This window comes from Neophocaena asiaeorientalis, unplaced genomic scaffold (genome assembly GCF_003031525.2).
Source record: "Neophocaena asiaeorientalis asiaeorientalis breed wild unplaced genomic scaffold, Neophocaena_asiaeorientalis_V1.1 scaffold89, whole genome shotgun sequence".
Taxonomy (NCBI): Eukaryota; Metazoa; Chordata; class Mammalia; order Artiodactyla; family Phocoenidae; genus Neophocaena; species Neophocaena asiaeorientalis.
The window spans coordinates 300228-319323 of record NW_020172592.1 but is presented as its reverse complement, the minus strand read 5'-3'; the positions used below and the strand labels follow the sequence as shown (position 1 = coordinate 319323).

General features: G+C 32.5%; 1 protein-coding gene across 2 annotated transcripts in view; it reads left to right on the top strand.

The window, feature by feature from the left end:
* The window catches only part of SNX13 (sorting nexin 13), a 137242-nt gene that overhangs the window by 75627 nt on the left and 42519 nt on the right, over positions 1-19096 (top strand). For both annotated transcript variants that reach the window (XM_024738418.1, XM_024738417.1), the window contains exons 12-17: positions 2256-2355; positions 3232-3425; positions 9111-9215; positions 9818-9950; positions 14721-14758; positions 18910-18979. In XM_024738418.1, the coding sequence (XP_024594186.1) occupies positions 2256-2355; positions 3232-3425; positions 9111-9215; positions 9818-9950; positions 14721-14758; positions 18910-18979 (640 nt within the window). The remainder of the gene's footprint in view (positions 1-2255; positions 2356-3231; positions 3426-9110; positions 9216-9817; positions 9951-14720; positions 14759-18909; positions 18980-19096) is intronic.

Genomic DNA, 19096 nt, shown 5'->3' with positions numbered 1-19096 from the left:
CTCAGGATTATCAGATGTTTATTTAAAGTTAAGAGACTGGATGAGGTTACCTAAAAGAATGAGTTTAAGCAAGAAGATATCAAGGACTTAGTCCTGAGGCCCTGCAGTTACTTAGTGTTTAAGACAAAGTGAAAGATCTAGCCAAAGAAACAGAGTGACTGGTGAGATTGAAGGAAAACCTGGGAGTGTGATATCCTAGAAGCCAAGTGTAGAAAATGTTTAAAGAAGTGAGAGATCAGGTATATCAAAGGCGACTAATAAGTTGAGTAAGATGAAGATTTAGAATTGACTATTGGGTTTGCCAGCAGGGGAATTATTGGTGATCTGATGATAGCATTTTGGTGGAATAGTGGAGAGAAACCCTGACTGGAGTCAGTCCAGGAGAAAATGGGAAGAAGTGAATTAGAAACTGTGATTATAGGTAGCTGTTTGGAAGAGTTTCATTGTAAGGGAGAAGCAGAGATTTGGGGCTTTAAAACGTAACAAAAACATTTTTTACTACCTTTAGTTTTTAGTGTAGTCACCTTTTTCATGCTGGTTTTCTATTGGAAATTTATTTGTGACTCTCTGGTCTTGTAATTTTGCACTGTACTTAAATTCCTTGAGGAATGGAAGACTTATTTTTAAAAATCTTGAGTTCAGTTTGCTAGTTTAATTATAACTTACATTACTTGAGGCCCACATTTGTTATTTATATGTGTGTGCGGGTGTATGTCTGTCTGTCTTTGTTTCAGTTAACTATATTTTAAAGTGAGTTTATACATGCATGTAAATTCAGAATAGAAGAATAATATGGTTTCACTTGTTCTTACTGTTTCTTTATCTAGTTACCTTACCTAGATCTTAAGAGTTAATGATCCGTACCCATCATTATTTAAAGTCTGTTTGCCTAAACACTTTCCGATATTGAATCCTTTTGAAATTTTGAAACCTTGTTTGGAAGCTTGTCAATTCTATTTTGAATATCAAGCTTTACCTTTTTTAATAGCTCAAGTCATAGTGTTTTCCTTTGGAAGAAAACTCACACTCTTCGAAGAGATGTAGTTTTTTAACCATGCTACTTATCTTAAAGTCTTAGGAGGTGCTTTGTTCTTTTTATCAGAAATAAAGTGATAGTGAATACTCTTTTCCATTCCCTATCTATAGAGGTGCTGCCGGACAGGAAAAAGAGGTGATAAAATCTGAGGAAGGCAGACTTAGGAGAAATCATGCGCTGGGACTAGACTGCTTTACCCCAGACATTTTAAGTTGGTAATCTGTTATTATTAAGTACTTATATGAAGGAGAGATACTAATTACAGAGAAAGCTTTTTTCTCCTTTTTTCAAAACATCTTCCTTTTCCTATGCCTAATTTAGTATCTGCTCCTGAATAAGGCAGCCTATCTAACTTTCAGAAAACCTGTCTATCTTTTTTTAAAAATAGAGGATTGTGAGACATGGATTTGGGAACGCAGAGAAGCTGGTGAAAATCATTCCTGGAAACACTATGGCTCTTTGTGGAAGGGGCAGCAGGTTTTGAGGACACTGACTCATTCTAACCAGCCTTGTCACCCCAGGCAACATTTCCGATCCTCAACTTTCTTATCTGTTGAGTGGGATTGGTAATATTTATCCAATAGGATTGCTGTGGAGATTAATGTGTATAAGGCACCTAGCACAATGCTGGACATGTAGATTCTCTAAATTTGAACCTGTTAACAAATTTTTTTTTCACCCTATGTAGGTAGTTACCTGCTCTCTTGCTTTGAAGTATATGTAATTTACTGTTTAGGTAGACTGAAAAGAATTACACTTTCTATAAAGATTATAGAATTTTTACTCCATTAGGAGCAGATTAACTCGGGAATATTTTCTGTTTTCCCAGTAGATAGACTTCAATCTGTACTTGAAAATACTGGGATTTGTTTATTCTTGAACATATTAAGGTGATCCAAATATCCCCTTTAGCTCCTAAAATGTTCATTTTTGTTTGGAATATATAGAGATAGAGAATCCATGAAAATACATTTAGATTTATTTTTTTATTAGAAGAAATGAGTGCTTATCATACTTTTAATGTGTATTTACTAAGCAGCTCTTAAAATAACTCTAGGAAATTCAGTGAGCTGATACTTTTTATTGGGCACCCACATGTACAAGAAGAGAAACCTTTATTTTTATTCCATTTTAACTTAAATTTTTACATCTGTGTAAAGATCTTTAACCTAGTGAGTGAATAGATGAAGTATTAATTTACATTGACTTTTATTTGTAGGAAATAAATACTGTGAAACTGGCAGCAAACTTTGGGAAACTTTGCACAGTCCCCCTGGACAGCATTCTTGTAGACAATGTTGCACTACAATTTTTTATGGGTAGGTAAATCCATTTTATAAAAATAATATAACCCTTGAAATTTTTAATAATTGTAAATATTGTTAAATTTTAAATACCTGGTATTAGGTGTGGCATATATATCTCTCTTCCACCCCTCATTCTCTGAAATACTTCCTTTTCTTTGGAAACCAGAGATTTATTTTGTTGTCGAGGAAATAAATGCTTATTTTAACTCCAATGTGCATTTGCTAATCTGCTTTTAAATAAACCCCAGGAGATTCTACTATGAATTTAAATTTAAGTTATTTGAGAAAGAATACTTTATCAGGAATACTTGGTGTGTATAACCTGTGTATATCATTTTGGTGCATGAATGGGAGAGGGCTTTGTTTTTATGCCATTTTAATATATAAATATTTATTAATTTTATTAATATTACATCAAAATTGCTTTTATCTGGGGGACATTTCCAGCAAAACTCCCTGATTCTTCATTTCATGATCAAAAACAAATGCATGGCTTATTGAAGAGCCCAAACGTTATTTTTAATATTTATGATAATAGTAATATTGTGATTAATAATCTTTGTTGAGAATGGAAGCTGAATGTTGGTGAAGTAGTTTATTTCTGATGAAACCTTCCCTGGCAGTTTTATCCCCTAGAGATATTTTAGTGAAAAATCAGATTTTTTAAAAAAAATATGTGCTTCCATTTGTTTTTTCTGCATAACTGGTCTTCTCAGCCTAACCAGTTTATGATATAACTATTTTTTTTCAACCTCAAGCATTTTCTAAACATGTTCAAAATGTGGAGTTTTAAGTATTTGAAACTTTAATCCTTCTTAACTTGTCATACAGCTGTATGCACCCCAAAATGTGTGACTTTAATATCTATGTTGTTATGGATTTTGGTAGATTACATGCAGCAAACTGGAGGTCAGGCACATCTCTTCTTTTGGATGACAGTGGAAGGATACCGGGTTACAGCCCAACAACAGCTAGAAGTTTTATCAAGTCGTCAGAAAGATGGAAGACATCAAACCAACCAAACCAAAGGTCTTTTAAGAGCAGCTGCTGTTGGAATTTATGAACAGTATTTATCAGAAAAGGTGAGAATATATTTTGATTACTTTTTTCTTATCTTCTCTGGCAGTATCATTGATAATGATTTTTGTAGTACTTGTAAATATCCATTATTCATGCTGCTATGCACAACTGCCTTACATTGCCTTATTTAATCCTGGTAATAGTATTATTGTGTATTATCCTCATTTTATAGGTGAAGAAACTGATTCAGTTAGAAAATTGAATTCACTTGTCCAGGGTCATGCAGCTACAAAGTGACAGTTAAAATTCAAGGTCACACACACTGTAGATAATAGGTAGAAAGTAAAAGGATGGTAAAAGGTAAACCATGCAAACAGTAACTAAAATAGAGCTGGAGTGGCTACACCAATATTCGTAATAGATTTTAAGACAAAAAATTGTTACTAGAGAAACGAGGAACATTTTATAATTCTAAAAGGGTCAGTTGATGAGGATGATAAAACAACAAAGCCCTCACATAAATGAAGCACAAACTGACAGAATTGAGGGAGAAGTAGACAATTCAGCAGTAATAGTTGGAGACTTCAATATTCACTCTCAAAAACTGATAAAACAATTATACAGAAAATGACCAAGGATATACAAGAATTGAACAGCCCTATAAACCCGTTAGAACTCTCCACATTCTCAGTGGCTTAACTCAACAAAGGTTTATTTCTCTTTCATGCCAGAGTCCAATGAAAGTCAGTGAGGCAGGGTGAGGAGTGGAGAGCGAGAAGCAGTGAATAATAGGGTGACCCAGGCTTCCAGACTCCTTTATTCTTAAAGACATTTATTTTAAAGTGACTTCCGGGGCTTCCCTGGTGGCGCAGTGTTTAAGAATCCTCCTGCCAATGCAGGGGACACGGGTTCGAGCCCTGGTCCAGGACGATCCCACACGCCTCAAAGCAACTAAGCCCGTGTGCAACAACTACTGAGCCTGAGCTCTAGAGCCTGCGAGCCACAACTACTGAAGCCTGCGCGCCTAGAGCCCCTGCTCCGCGACAACAGAAGACACCTCAACGAGAAGCCTGCGTACCACAAAGAAGAGTAGCCCCCACTCGCCACAACTAGAGAAAGCCCGCATGCAGCAATGAAGACAACGCAGCCAAAAAGGAAAAGAAAAAGAAAACACGGTACATCAAAACTTATGGGATGCAATTAAAGAAGTGCTTACAGGGAAATGTGTATCCTTAAGTGCCTAATTAGAAAGAAGAAAGATCTCAGATCAACAATCTACGTTTTCACCTTAAAAATCTAGAAAAAGAAAAGCAAGACAAACCCAAGCAAACAGAAGGAAGGAAATAAAATAGTAAAGATCAAAATGGAAATCAGTGAAATAGAAAACAGAAAAAACAATAGTGAAAAATCAGTACGACCAAAAGTTGGGAAAAGAGCAACAAAATTGACAGACCTTTAGCTAGATTGGCCCAGAAAAAAGATACAGATCACCAAAATCATGAATGAAAGAGGAGGCATCACTGCCAACTCTATAGAAATTAAAGGGCCTATAAGGAAATATTACAAACAACTTTAAAACAACAAATTTGGCAACTTAGATGAAATGGACAAATTCCTGGGGAGACACTAATTGCCAAACTGACTTAAGAAGAAACAGAAAATATAGTAAATAAATTTAATTAATAATTAAAAATCATCTTTCAAAGAAAAGCCCAGGCCTAACTGGTTTCACTAGGTATGAATTCTGTCGTACATTTCAAGAAGAAATAATACCAATACTTGACAAACTCTTCCAGAAAATAGAGAAAAATTAACATTTCCCAACTCATTTTATGAGTTGTGTCATTCTCATATCAAAGTCAGACAAAGACATCATTTAGAAAACTACAGACTAATATCCCTCATGAATATGGACACAAAAATCCTCAAGATTCAAGGTTACTCACACTCCAGTACTTTTAATGGCTATGCTATAATAACCTTTTAATTTATACTTAACCCAAAAATTGTATTTGAATTTTAAGTATGAATGTTACTTGGAAACTGCTTATTTGTGCATTTGCTTACATTTTTGCCTTATGAAATATACCCTACTTAAAAGAGTACACAGTTTTTAGAATAATAGTAGAGCAAACACCTTTATACCCCATCCAGCTTTAGAAGTAGAACATTCATTATAGTTTTAAAGATCTCTATATATTCTTTACCTCTCCTTGCTTCCTGATGAAGCCCATTTTCTGTAATTATTCACTTGCTTTCCCATACAGTTTTATTATACCTGTATGTTCTGAACAATATTATTGCTTCAGCTTTCTGAGATTTTTGACATTACCAAAATGTCAGGAGAAAACTTTAGACATTTGCCTTCCAGATGGCTATCATTGTTGCCAGTCACAGTAAAGATGCCAACAATGGCCTGCGGTAAATCATATTTTCAAAGAATGGGACAAGAATAATGTCCTCTCATTTGAAAATGCATCAAGAATGAGTATGGTGAAATAAATGAACGTAAACAGAAATTTATATGCTTTCTCTAAAACTATTGAATGATTTTTGGAGGGACTAAAATAAACCTTGAAATGGATGGACTGAACTGAGTTTTTTATGTGTAGGCTGTAACAAAAACTCATATAATGAAAAAAATGACTCACTTTTTGGAACTAAGGCTATTGAGAACTCAAATATCGCCAGAAGGGAACAGCTAGTTTAAAGAGGATTTTCTCACTTTCTTTACTAAAACTATAATTTATTTGGGATGCACCTTTACCACATTTAAATGATCTGTGTGTTTTAAAACCATTTTCCTTGAAAAGGAGAGGTTTAACTTATGACATTCATTATGCTTCGAAGTACTTAAAAATGGGCATTTTAGACATGGGTAGCCTGTATGATGAATTCATAGATGCAAAGGACCTGATAGACAAACAGCTAGTCTATGAAACAGATCTGGAGATACAAATCCCTACAGGTCTAAAAACCTGCTGTTTTTAGTGAGTAAAATCCCATTATTCTTTGCCTAAATGGTTTTATTGAAGGGATATTTAACTTGATGTCATGACATTGCACTGGTTAGAGAAATAATTGTGTGATATATAGCCTTAAGAGCAGAGCTGAAAGTCATAGTGAATTTTATTTTATAGTTGATTGTACTTAGTTATACCACTGCGTAAAATAATATCCTGAAGGCTGCAGGCAAATCGGAGAAGTATCGTTTAAAAGGGCAACACAAAAATACCCTACAAGATCATGGAATAAAAAGAAAAGTAATTGTTTACTTTTTATTAAATATAGATATATCTATTTAATTAGTCCTATTATAGGTATAATCTTTTAAAAAGTCTTACATTTTTATATTTTAAGAAGATACAATATAGCGCCTACAATATTTAAATTTAAAAGTAAAAAGTTTAAAATATGTTAAAATAAGTTGCTGTATCAGAGTACAGAAACATTAAGTATATTGTTTAATATTCTCAGACATTATTTTTTTGATTAGTCCAATTAATAACTAATTGCCACTGTTAACTAGTCCTTTTGTTTTGTTTAAATAACTACATTTGTGTAACAGAAAAGTAAAGAATACAGATTAATAGATAATTTTGGAAAAACACCCATTTTTGTATCTTTATGTTAAAGAAGTAACATATGTATTAATATTTCTTCCACATTACTTTTTTTGAAAGGTGGGCTCTCTGAAAGTTTTGGTCACCCTCTTCCAAGGATGAGGCTTAATCCAATTCTGTATTCCAGAGATTATAGAAAAAATTAAACTAGATAAATAGATAATGTTATTTTCAAATTTTTCTCTTATTTCCTAGAAACTGAGTTTTACTGAGCTTAGAGGGCAAATGAAAGGACAAAACTAACTTAAATCTTGTTCCTCTCTGATCTTTGTCACATAGTTGAAGTTTAGTTCTCCTGTTCTTAGTTCGGGGGAAACAAAAAAACACCACACTCATGGGCTTCCCTGGTGGCGCAGTGGTTGAGAGTCCGCCTGCTGATGCAGCGGGCACGGGTTCGTGCCCCGGTGTCCCGAAAAAAAAAAAAAAAAAACGAAACACCACACTCGTACACAAACAAATAGTAGGTAAGTATCCTCTTCCTCCTCCATAAAAACCCCACACAAACCAAAAAACAACCACCACACAACCTACTTGGGTTTACTACCAGGAGTGTTGAATTAACAAGGGAGCATTAGAAGTTGTGTAGCCGTTTGCCTCCTGTTTACTTACTTGAAAGAAAACTAAAAAAAATTTTGTTCGAGTGTAGTTGATATACAGTGTTGTGTTAATTTCTGCTATACAGCAAAGTGATTCAGTTATACATATACACGTTCTTTTTCATATTCTTTTCCATTATGGTTTAGCACAGGATATTGAATATGGTTCCCTGTGGTATACAGTAGGACTTTGTTGTTTATCATTCTATATATAATAGCTTGCATCTGCTAATGCCAAACTTCCAATCCATCCCTCCCCCACCACCCCCCCTTTAGCAATCACAAGTCTGTTCACTATGTCTATGAGTCTGTTTCTGTTTTGTTGATAAGTTCATTTGTGTCATATTTTAGCTTCTGCATATAAGTGATATCATATGGTATTTGTCTTTCTCTTTCTGACTTAACTTCACTTAGTACGATAGTCTCTAGATTTATCCACATTGCTGCAAATGGCATATTTCATTCTTTTTTTTGGCCAAGTTGTATTCCATTGTATATATTTATCACATCTTTATCAATTCATCTGTCGTTGGACATTGAGGTTGTTTCCATGTCTTAGCTATTGTGAATAGTGCTGCTTTGAACATGGGGTGCATGTACCTTTTAAAATTATAGTTTTGTCTGTATATATACCCAGGTTACTTACTTACTTTTACTTTTTCTTCTTTTCTTGATATATCTTCTTTTCTGTTCCTTAGATAGTCTATTAGCATAGAGAAATCACTTGAACAATGCATTCTTTTGGTACTTTCTCTAAAAGTTACCATCCTTGTTGCTCATTTATTCTCTAGAGCCTTCAGAACTAAAAATACAAAAGTTGACATGCCAAAGATGACAATATTTCTAGCTTCTCAGCGTTATTTTCTTTCAGTAATTTTTCACATTGAACATGATATTTTATATTTCTGTGTAGTATCTGTCACATTGTGCACCTTGAGATGGAAATTGTTGGAACAAATTAACTTTTCAAATTTTTTCCATCCTGTATCATGTGGGAACTTTGCTGCAGTATTATAGAACCAAATTAAGATAAGCATAGTCTCTTTTAAATGCCATTCAAAAGGATTGTTTCTAACGTTAAATGATAAATAACAAATGGATTATTCTTTTGGTATTCTATTAAATACACATCTAGGACTACTGAGTGCTCAACACTATCTCCTAATGACAGAGTTTCCTATGTGCTAGACACATATGCCTTACGTAAATCTCTTTTCATTCTCATAATAACCATATGTGGTATTTACCACCATTTTGCAGATTAAGTGAAGCCTAGTGAGAGGTAAGTTGCTCGGCAAAAGTCAAGATTTAAATCCATGTTTGTCGAACGGTCGACTGTGTAGTACCTGATGACAAGAAGGTTCTAGCTCTTATTTCAGCCTTTAATCATCAGGGTGTCATTTACAAACCAAGGATTTTCTGGCATTTACTTTCAATAATATGATTCCATTATTCTCCTACTATTAAGGCTTAACTTGTATTTAGAAATTCCAAAGATCAATACTACTGTTATTTTTCTGTTTGTCAGGCATCTCCAAGAGTTACTGTTGATGATTATTTGGTAGCAAAATTAGCAGATACTTTGAATCATGAAGATCCAACACCTGAAATCTTTGATGACATTCAAAGGAAGGTATTATGTACAACGTTTATCATTATATCTTTCTCGAAAACAATGTATATTTCTATATGCATGGAATTTGTTTATAAAAGGTTATTGAAGCATTAAGAAAGTACAGTGGTAACTAAAAAGATGAGTTATGGTAATAATATCAGTACTTCACAATTACGAAAAAGGTAGGCCAGTTTTTCTTTGTTTATTTAATTGACAAATGAGGAAAATCCTTAGCTGGGTTGTTTAATTTGAATCTGACTGAAGGGCCAGATACAGATTCTAGAATTTTATGAATTGATGATGTATGAATAACATGATTCATTTATTTGAATATATGTCTTGAGCCTTTATGTGTACTTGTTTCTTAGAGAGTACTACTTTCTGGAACATTTTATGTAACCTGTTGTCGTGTGCCTTGTGTTGCAGTAGGACCTGTTTCAGTACAATTTGGGTGCTGGAGGGACCAGAAAAAAATTATTGGTTGTGACATAGTCTTATTACTGACATCTTGTTAATATGGAACCTGTAAAAGACCTCTATCTAGCTTTTGTTGAAATCTTATTAGTGGAAATCACTGCATTATCTGCATTAATGATTGAATATCTTGATTTTTCAATAAGGTATATGAATTGATGCTACGAGATGAAAGATTTTATCCTTCCTTCAGGCAGAATGCACTTTATGTGCGCATGTTAGCTGAGCTGGATATGTTAAAAGATCCTAGTTTCAGAGGATCAGATGATGGTGATGGAGGTAAGGTGGCACACGTTGTACATTTATGTGTATATGTATATTCCTGTATATATTCTGCTTACCAAAAAAAGTCCTTTCAAATAAGATAAAAAATGTTCTTGAAACCCAAATATAAATTGTAGTATATTTAAAAATCTGTAATTAAATGACAAAGTTTACTTACTATACTAAATTAAAATGTTAAAATTTAATAACAAATTTGAATGTAACTGTTGAAAATAGAATTCTTAAAGAAGCATGTTTTCTTGAGTTGTGTCACCCCAATGTTTTTATGGTAGTTTCCCTTTTGTTTATAAGTAATAATAGTCATGACTAGCAATAGGATTATTGAGAAGATTAAATGAAATAACAAGTAATGAATCTGAGAATGTACCATAAACTATAAAACATAAAAATACAGTTTTTTCCCTCTTTAATTGTACCCTTTTCCAAATCCTGCCCAGTATAAGCTGGGAGAAGCTGTAAGAGTCATTTATTCCAATCGTTCAGTTTTTGTCTATCTGCATGTTATAGTAAAGAAAGCAGACTTTGTCATAATACTTAGATTTTAATCCTTTTCTTATTGCCTGTGTGATGTTGGCCAAACAATTTCTTTAAGCCTCTTTCTCAGCTGTAAATCTGGAATAATATTCTCTCATAATAATATCTTACCTCAGAGTTGTCATATTTTAATGGAATTCTGTATATAAAAATGAAATATAAACTAAAATGCAAATATCAGTTTTTATTAGTAGTAAATAATTTGTTATTTAAGGATAATGGGAGAGGCAGCACTTAGAGTACAGTTTGCAGATTTTAGACCTGATGACCATTTTACTTGTGATTCAATTCAGAAGTACTTATTAAACTCTAATTAAATACCTAGTATTTGATAAACTTTCCAGCAAATAAGCAATGTAAATACAAAGTAAATGGGAAAGATTGGACTAAGGAATTATTTTAAGAGAGTGCTTTAATTATGCTTATTTACTTATGAATAGATTTTATGGACAGGACCACTTGAAGTTGGAGATATAATAGATGTATTAGATAGTGAGCACTGCTTTAAAAAATACCTCTATTATGGAAGCTTTCCAGCCTCCCCTCTTCGCTACCTATCCTCCCCACTCCCTAGTCTATATTAGTGAGATTTTACTGTTTATTTAAAAATTTTTTTTCTATATATTTTTTTAACATCTTTGTTAGAGTATAATTGCTTTACAATGGTGTGTTAATTTCTGCTTTACAATGGTGTGTTAATTTCTGCTTTATAACAAAGTGAATCAGCTATACATATACATATATCCCCATATGTCCTCCCTCTTGCATCTCCCTCCCACCCTCCCTATCCCACCCCTCTAAGTGGACACAAAGCACCGAGCTGATTTTCCTGCGCTATGTGGCTGCTTCCCGCTGGCTATCTGTTTTACATTTGGTAGTGTATATATGTCCATGCCACTCTCTCACTTCGTCGCAGCTTCCCTTTCCCCTACCCTGTGTCCTCAAGTCCATTCTCTACGTCTGCGTCTTTATTCCTGTCCTGCTCCTAGGTTCTTCAGAACAAATTTTTTTTTTTTAGATTCCATATATATGTGTTAGCATACGGTATTTGTTTTTTTCTTTCTGACTTACTTCACTCTGTATGACAGACTCTAGTCCATCCACCTCACTACAAATAGCTCAATTTCGTTTCTTTTTATGGCTGAGTAATATTCCATTGTATATATGTGCCATATCTTCTTTATCCATTCATCTGTTGATGGACAATTAGGTTGCCTCCATGTCCTGGCTATTGTAAATAGAGCTGCAATGAACATTGTGGTACATGACTCTTTTTGAATTATGGTTTTCTCAGGGTATGTGCCCAGTACTGGGATTACTGGGTCGTATGGTAGTTCTATTTTTAGTTTTTTAAGGAACCTCCATACTGTTCTCCATAGTGGCTGTATCAATTTACATTCCCACGAACAGTGCAAGAGGGTTCCCATTTCTCCACACCCTCTCCAGCAAGATTTTACTTTTTAAATAATCTAAGAAATCTAGTTACAGAAGTTTCCATGTTGTAATAACTTTTATATTGATTGTTGATCTAATATCTTGGTTATTTGTAAAATTGGGATAATATTTTATTAACTGGATTTGATTGCATAATTGAGGAAGTGTTTTTTTTTTTTTTTAAGAACACTTCTGTGGGAGATGAATAGTAAAATTCAGTGTACCTCAAGTATGTTATATAGTATATCTATTTACTGTCTCTTGAAAAATCTTTTGCATAGCTGCTATGAAATTTGCAGTAGGAACTCTACTTCCAGAAAGGACTATTTAAAATGTTTTTATTGTTTATTTTGATTTTGTCTACTTTAGAAGTTTCCTTAGTATTGTGAACCAGATTTGCTTTCTGACCCAGAATGAAAGAGGATAAATTGAATCATAATCAGCTAATATATGAGTGTCTAAATATTATATAATGATGACAGTAACAGTATATTCTCTGGGAGTAGGTTTTGATCCTATAGTGTAAGAACTTCAAAATCTTCTAAATTGACTTTTAGCTTCCATTTATATTTGTCTTGTATGCAACTAATGGAAGCAAATTATTTATGTTGTCTCAAACTTCTCAAAACCTCATACTTATTTAAAACACAGAGTAGCTTAAAAGTTTTTTTTCTGCAACTAGTTTTGATCTGAAGTAAATGTACTTCTATTATATATCAGTCATTGAGTAGTCCCTCACATCGGAATCATTGATTGTAGTTTGGAATTAGTGTATATATATATATCTCTTTCGTCTTTCTAGGACATTGCTTTTTAACATTCTGTGTCCTAATTGATGAGCTTTTATATATTTTATAACTGAGAAATTGCCTAACCCTTTTTTGAAATGCTTTGAAAAAAGTACGTGGAATGATGGGTATAATATGAAACATTATTATTAAAAATGGCAGTTAGGTATATTATCTTTGTCAGTGTTTAGGTTTTAGGCACTTGTGACAACTTTTTCAAATAGTGATGCTTATGATTTTCTTGTCTTTATAAGATTGTTTAATTAAAAATAGGCCTTTCTTAAATCTTCTGGTTATAAATTTATTGTCTGACTTTTCAAATTAAGCTTCCTGGCACTTTGTGTATTTTTTAAAGTCCTGAAGTTTTGGCTACTTTTTAGACATTTTGAAATAATTACCTAATCTAGTGTTTAATGCGTAGCTGATTTTAAGAAAATGCAGCCTAAACTGAGCACAGAATTAGTGGGCCAAATCTTATCATGTGTAATAGTATTTGCTGGTGGTTTTTCTTTGCTGTGGAAGAAATTTCATTCCTATTTAACTAGACTTCTGTAGGTAGGTAGGTGGGTGGCTGGATGGCGTGCTAACCCATGCTCTCTGTCCTCCTCTGCTCCCCTTTCTTCCTTTTCTTTTTCTTTGTTCGTAATTGCCTTCTTTAGTTAGTTCAGCTTTAAATTATTTTAAGAGTAGATATTTTTTCCTACATACTTTCACAGCCTTTTAAAAATATTTAAATTGTGCTGTTTTAAATTTTAATTTCAGTCACGTTTCTCATCATGTCAAACAATAGTTTCTTTTGTTTTCTAATATTAATAACCAGTTATTAAAGTTTTGATTAAATGTGGACCTAGATTGGCTTTAGACTCTATTTCTGGATCTTATTATTGATCAAGAAAGTAAACTATGCCTTGTTTTACTCCTAGTTTCTCTTTTAATTTGACATGTCTTTGGTGGGAAGACTTAAGAGGTGGGCAGACCACAGAAGGAGGTAGGAGGCATATAATTGAATAAGGAGGTTAGAGAACTGTTTGTTTACTCATTTTAATTTTCACCTTGCTGTTAACCAAGGGGTAATCCTAGGTGGGATTTCCTATTTTTGTGACCAAAGTTTTGAGGAACCGAGAAATGTTCTTGGGCATTTAGAGTTGTTGAAGTTGGAAAGCAACACCAACTGCCTATTTCAAGAGTAATAGAAATTTCCTTTGAAGACCCATCTAGAGATCCAAATTATAAATAATCTCTTAAGGGCTACAAGCCGTACATTAACTTTAAACTGTTTATGAATATTGCTTTACCATATGTTCATTTGTGTTTTTAACAGGCGGATATCTTAATTGGTAACCTAATTTGCTCAGATATAGACTAAAATTCTGAGGGAAAGATGTTAATTTTAATAATTTACTTACTCTCTAACGTTAATTTTTAAAAATAATTTTAGTTGCTTTTTAATTAAATGATATTACACATGGGATTTTATGTATCTTTTGTTCTATTAATTGTATATTCATTTAAGAATCTAGATTTTGAATATTTTTGATCCAGATCAACCAAGAATAAGTAGACTTTATAGATATATTAAAAGTCAATCTATTTATCCTTCATATTAAAGAATAATTTTATTTGTAATATTAATCCAGTGGGACAGAAATAGCAAAATACCTCTAACATTTCCTAGTGGACTTCACTCTGCAGTGTTTACCTCATATCTACATTGTATTAGACAACTTAATATGATACTGTGAGAATAAAATATATAATAATTGCTTTCCTGTACATAAATACCTTTTTTGGGGGGGCGGGGAGCAACTTAGGTACATAACTATTTTCAAGGAAATATCTGGCTTGGAAAACAATGGGAATAGGTGTTTGGGAATAGTGTACCACAATTTACTGTTCTGTTATATCTTGGCTTGTGTGACTTTTGTTCTTGGTGTTTGAACCTTAGATAGATAAAGCACTGTTTCAAAAGTTTTTTACTGTATACTAAGTTGAATTTCCCTTCTCACAGAATCTTTTAATGGGTCTCCTACAGGAAGCATAAATTTGGTAAGTACTGTTATGAGTACTTTAATTAATAAGGTGGCCTGAAAACAATATGAAAGACTGAGCCTTAACATGTAAATAAGTGATGTATTAGAAGTCCCCAAGTCATCCTTTGTAAGAAGTTGTTATGCTTTTAAAGAAATATTAAATTCACAAATAAGGGATCTGTTAATTAGAAATTAAAAATGACATGAAATTTTTTTTCATTTTAAAAAATGTGCTTAAGCCACACCTGAATGATTTAGTTGCAGGTGATAAAAAATGATTTTATTATTTTCAACCCCAGTATTTAATATTTGAAAATGACTCTGATCAGTGCTATGATGGGCAGTAAATTTGTGACATATAAATGTTTACACTGGAATTAGTTTTTTCTTCTTGTATTTAGAAAAGAAATATAAAATTAGTTGGGATATCTGAAAACTTAAAAGATATTTCTTTAAAGTCTACACTATAAAAGATTCAAGTTATTGTAAAAAAACCCTTTTTTTAAGCTTAGAGGATTTTACAAGAATTAAGCAACTGTATTCTATGATTACAGGTTTAAGAATGGCATGTTTTTAGCATATAAACTGTCATTGACATTTCATATATTCAAGGTGAAGTGTGAAACAATGAACATTTCAGTTCTTTTATATATCCATCCTTGCCATTGAATACCTTATTTCATAAAATGCTGCTGGAAAGAAATATTAGTGTTCTATGAAAGTTTCAGTCCAGAATTTGTGGGGGATGGGCGGAGATTGTTTGCTTTGTTTTTCCTTCTACCTACAACACATTTTCTTTCAAACTTTTTGTGATAGCTAAAAAGTTTAGAGGTCCATTGTCTTATGTTCCTCACTACTACATTTATTTCTAAAATTACTTTATTGTATAAATGTTCTATTATTGTGCAAAGTATAACCTTTAACAAAACACTAAAGCAAATCAGCCATAGCGTTACGTCATATATTTAGTAACATTTTAAATGTTTTCCTAAATTATTTGGTATCATTACCATTTACTTCTCATATTCCACAGAGTTATAATGAAAAGGAATAGGTCCTAGAGAATGAAGAGTGTTAGCAATATAATGCCCATTATATAGAAAGTTTCCAAATGTGATGAAACTTTTCCTTGGTTTGAAGTTTTTTAATATTCACATTTGTAGTGCTTGTACAAGTGTTTGAACACTAGTAAAAAATATTTTTTTTCTTCATTCCCTATTGGGAATAAATGCTTTTTCAAGTAAAAGAGATCCCTTTTATCACATAGTGATATAAACCAGAACAGTGTGGATTGAAAAAGGTCACACTTGAGGTCAGTGACTTACAGTTTTTTGGTTTTCACATCTGTTAAATCTAAGCTTTTAAGTAGCTAGACTGTTTTCAATTCTTTTTTTTAATACATAGATTTTAATGAACAGCTGCATTTTAAAAAATAGTTTAAGATTATAAAGAATTGTTTTAAAAACCATCAGATATTTTTCATGTTTGATGAAGATAACATTTATTAATTGTATTAAAATTATAAACTAGATCATAATTGTTTATTCCAGTATACTAAGCAAAGAAAATATTTAATGTGGTGGTTACTCATTTTGTGATTGAAGCTGACACATAAATTATAAACATTTTTAGAAGTGCCATTGTAGTTGTGTTTGCTCAATTGATTATCATAGTAAATTAGAATTTTTGGTTTTTATCTTAGCATAGTGTTAAAAAAACACCACTTTTTTTTTTTTTTTTTGGCAAGGAATTCAAGAATCTTAACCCAAGAATTACTTTACAAACTGATTTTATTTCAGGACAGCATTAATGCACTTTTTTTGAAATCACAGTTTTCTATGACTAATCAATACTTATAGTTCTAAATCACAATGTAGTTCTGTAGTTATTATTTCACCAGTTGTAACTTTATGTAGTCTAGTTGATAGTTACATATGCATTGTAACTGTGACTAATGTGGTTAAGAGATATCTCATTGGATTTTTTAAATCATATTTAATGAAAATAATATTACTTGCATATTTTAAATGTGCTAAAAAGACATTTATATATTACACAGAGTTTTTCAACAACTTCTGGGTTGCATAGTATATAAGATGCTAACATGTTTAAAGTAATAAGTAAGCGGCATTTAGCTTTTTAAATGTTACCTGCAAGGGAAGGTTACCAATAATAATGATGTTTTTTTTTGAAAAAGGTGATTGTTTTATATTCTCGGTGCTAGCTTGTAATTAGAAGAAGATTACAGTAGATAACAATCTTAAATTTTGTAGAATATTCCATTTCCTCTGGGGCTTCTATCATGTAAAAATAATACTAAAACAAAAGTTGTGCTGTTTCTGTCAAAATGTTTTATTGTAGGTCAGGTGAGCACTTAAAAAAATAAGTGCATTCTATTTCTTTTCAAAGTATTTTCATTCACTTTATATTCTGATAGAATTGTAGAACAGGTATTACACCATTATAACATTGGGAAAACTGAGAAACAGGAAAGACTAGTTGATATGGCTAAAGTCTCTTAAGGTATCAGTGGTGAAGCCTGGACTAGACCTAATTTAATTGAATGGTTCTCCCACTTGATTTGTGGTTAATCTGTATGGAATTATCAAATTTTGCTTCTCCTGATGATCAGTCTTTAGTAGATAGAGTTTTGGCTTTCTTCTTAGACTGTAATTGCTTAATTTAAATGGCTCTATGTCATATGCATGGCTTCATTTAAGTCATTTAGATGACTCTTAGTAATAACTGGTAATATCACATTAATACTCCAAAGTTCATTCAATCCTATGGTTTTCTAAGTGTAAAATACGTCTGAATCATATAATGCCTGTGTGTTATAGGTCCCCAAGACCACTCCTATGTTTATTGATTTACTAAGAGGACTCACAGGTCCCGGCATAGTCATACCCATGGCTAGAATTTATTACAGCAAAAGGATATAAAGCAAAATCAAGAAAGGGAAAAGGTGCATGGGGCAAAGTGCAGAGAAAACCAGACACAAGTTTCCAAGAATCCTCTTCCATGGAAGTCACATAGGACAGACTTAATTTCACCAGCAATGAATATGACAACATGTGTGAAATGTTGCCACCAGGAAGGCTCATCTGATACTAAGTGCCCAGGGTTTTTATTGGAGGTGGATCACACAGACACCCTCTGCCTAGCATATACTAAAATGACTCCCAGAAGGAAAGCAGGTATTCAGCATAAACCACATTGTTTGTGCAGATAGTTACGTAGAGTGAGCCACTCTTAGCAGTTAGGGAATGGAGGGAACCTTTTCTAAATCTGACTTCCCAGATATTGTCCAAGGGCCAACCTTGAAAGCAGTCCTTTCTAACGAGAGCAACTTCAAGTCTGTTGTGTTAGTTCTTTTCCATACAGTCTGCCTTCATTATATGCGTTGTGTTCCCTTCTTTGTATGTGTGGGTGTATGGATATGTAGCAAAAAAGTTTTAAGTTTAGAGCTGAAGTCCATAGTTACAAAAGATTTATTCTGAATCGATCAGTAATACTTTTTGTTTATGGAATAATTTTTGAAAATTATTTAAAATATCTTAAACTGTGGATTCACTTCATTTAGTAAGTAATCATAATAATGGCTAACATTTTTTATGTTAGGCAGTTTTCTAAATGTTTTACATGTCTTTTCCTTTAGTCCTCACATAACCCTTTGATGTAGGTACGATTGTTCTCATTTTATAGATAAGGAATCTAAATTTACTAAAACTATTTCTAAGTTAACAAAAGTGTTAAGTTAAAGAATACAAAGTTGGCTCTAGTATATTTCAGCATTAAAATTGAAATGTTGATTTAAGAATATGTCTGCTTATTTTTATCCACATTTTTTTTTTTGCCATGTATTGAATATATATAATTGAGAAGAAACAAATTATAGTATGTGGACAGGTAATGAAGGAAGAAATAATCTGATGTATTAAGTTGATTACTAAATTACTTTGTTTTATAGTTCTTAATCTTAGGTTCTCTCTCTCCTATTAGTATAAATAAAGAGGATTATTGTTTGGGGGGAAAGATACAAATAATATAAAGCTTACATAGGGCAAAGATGAGTAATGTTGTATATGATGTAGAATTCTTTAACATTTTTTTTTTCCTGTAAAATTTAACAATTTTGTGTTCTGATTCCCCCGCTCCATCACCCAGTCTTTAGATGACCTTTCAAATGTATCTTCTGATGACTCAGTACAACTTCATGCTTACATTTCAGACACTGGTAAGAGACTTCGTGGTTTAATTATTACTTAAAAACTATTGACTATTATTACTCCTACATTATTTTCCACATTTATTTTTATAAATCATTTTTCTGTTCTGTAGTCATGTTTTCAAA